This window comes from Echinops telfairi, unplaced genomic scaffold, assembly GCF_000313985.2.
Source record: "Echinops telfairi isolate 266 unplaced genomic scaffold, ASM31398v2 ScPeMD7_7457;HRSCAF=8495, whole genome shotgun sequence".
Lineage (NCBI taxonomy): Eukaryota > Metazoa > Chordata > Mammalia > Afrosoricida > Tenrecidae > Echinops > Echinops telfairi.
Genome location: NW_022111357.1, coordinates 25144779 through 25146681, shown reverse-complemented (window position 1 = coordinate 25146681; position 1903 = coordinate 25144779). Strand labels below are relative to the sequence as shown.

Genomic DNA, 1903 nt, shown 5'->3' with positions numbered 1-1903 from the left:
CCTGAGCACACTGACAGACCATCAGACCCTCTTGCCCCTGTGGCCAGGGCCCCAAGGGGTCAGCTGGCAGCTCAAGGAGGACAGGACCAAGAGGCAAGTGAAGGGAGAGTGGGGCGCTGGCCCTGGCTCTGCTACTGCAGGGCTGTGTGATCTCGGGCAGGTAACTCCCTCTCTCTGGGCCACCGTTTGAAAGACGGATCACTGAGGAACTGGGACAGCTGACCAGTGTCTCTGCTGGTGGGAAATGGGCCCCACCTCTCCTCCACCTGTCCACAGGTGCTGCCATGCCCATGACTGCTGTTACCAGAAGCTCTTTGACCTGGGCTGCTTCCCCTATGTGGACCCTTATGACTACACCATCGAGAATGGTACCATTGTCTGCAGTGAGTCTCTCTCCCCCCGTTGGGTCCCTGAGTAGGTGGGTGGGGAGGGTGGCTGGGGTGGTGGTGGTGAACAGCACAAGGGCTACCAGCTCCACCCACCTGTGGTGGGTCCGTGGGCAGGGTTGCCCGCTAAACACTGTTCAATTTGAATTTCGGATGATATTTGCGTGTCACAATGCAAGCATATCCTAAATATTACATGGATGTGCTTATCCTAAAACGTTAAGTATTCGTCTCATGTGAATCCACCCACGCACACCGGGAATTATCATCAGTACACAGGGAAGTACTAGTGCACGGGGCGTATTCACCCTAAAACAACTTTGGGGGAGTGTCCGAAATAGACATTTAACCTGTGGCCTGCTTCTGCGTTGCTGACTCTGACACGCCTCGCCCCGGGATCTGGTGGGGATCTGGATGAGCAGATCCCCAAGCCAGGGTCGGGTGCCTGGTCTCCACCCCCAGTGGCTGAGCTCTGGGAAGCTTAGGAGAAACACTTAGAGGTTCTTAAACCAGAACCCTAAGTGGTCCTGAGCCCGCCCTTCTGTGCGTCCGGCTTTGTAAACACAGACCTGAGAGTTGGGAGCCCTGGGCATAGTCTCCATCTCCTCACTGTGCACACCTGGGCGAGCCCCTTCCCACCTGGCCTCATCCTGTGGGTACACTGAGGGGCCCCGTGTTCCTGCCAGCGGTCCTAGGATACAGAGACAGGCCTGGCAGAGCTCCCTCCTCCGCAGATGACTGAAGCTTGCAATCTCGCAGGACAGGTGACCCAGCCGTGCCTCCCCGCCTGCCCAGGCCTCCGGCAGCCACTGGGCTTTCTCGGCCTTGTGGTCCTCGCCAGGCCCTGCGTGGTGTTCTGTACCGATGGCTCAAAGAGCGCCTGCTTTGCAAAGAGACTTGCATCTCCTGTGCTCTGGGAAGCATCGGGGAACTGGGCCCCTTTGAGACCCCTTGGAAGCCCAGGGCCCCAAGTCTGCTGTCCTGGCCTGGGGAAGGGGAGTCCCCTCATCCAAGGAGTTCAGGAAGAGGCAGAGGCTGGGTTCAGAGAGCTCCTAGGGACATGGGCCTGCTGTCCCACAGGGTTGCCTGAGCATATGTTGCTTACTCAGCCGTTTCTCGTGCGGCTGCCTGCTGTGCCGGCCCCTCTGCCCAGTTGCCTTTAAGGGAGATAATTCTGCCAAAGGAACTCACGACTGTTTGCAAACCACTCACTCCGCCCGTGGTTCTCAAAGTGGGTTTTCTGGAGCAGCATCAACAGCGTCACCATGGAAAGCGTGGGAAAGGCACCTTCTCAGGCCTGCCCAGCCTGACGGACTTGGAAGCCTAAGGGGTGGGTCAAGGGGGTCTGTGCTCTAACCTGGCCGCCGCCTGATTCTAGCACCCCCTTAAGGTTAAGAACCGCTGGGTCTCGATGGTTTCCGGAGGCCGGACTAGCTCAGCTGGTAGAGTAGGAGACTCTTAATCTCAGGGTCCTGGGTTTGAGCCCCACATTGGACCTCTGTTAGGTGCTCTGGGAG

The 1903-nt window shown here is 58.2% G+C and overlaps 1 protein-coding gene across 2 annotated transcripts in view; it reads left to right on the top strand.

Moving 5' to 3' along the window:
• Positions 1 to 1903, top strand: part of PLA2G2F (phospholipase A2 group IIF) — an 11816-nt gene that overhangs the window by 6624 nt on the left and 3289 nt on the right. For both annotated transcript variants that reach the window (XM_045299266.1, XM_030887994.2), the window contains exon 4: positions 277 to 383. In XM_045299266.1, coding sequence (XP_045155201.1) covers positions 277 to 383 — 107 coding nt within the window. The remainder of the gene's footprint in view (positions 1 to 276; positions 384 to 1903) is intronic.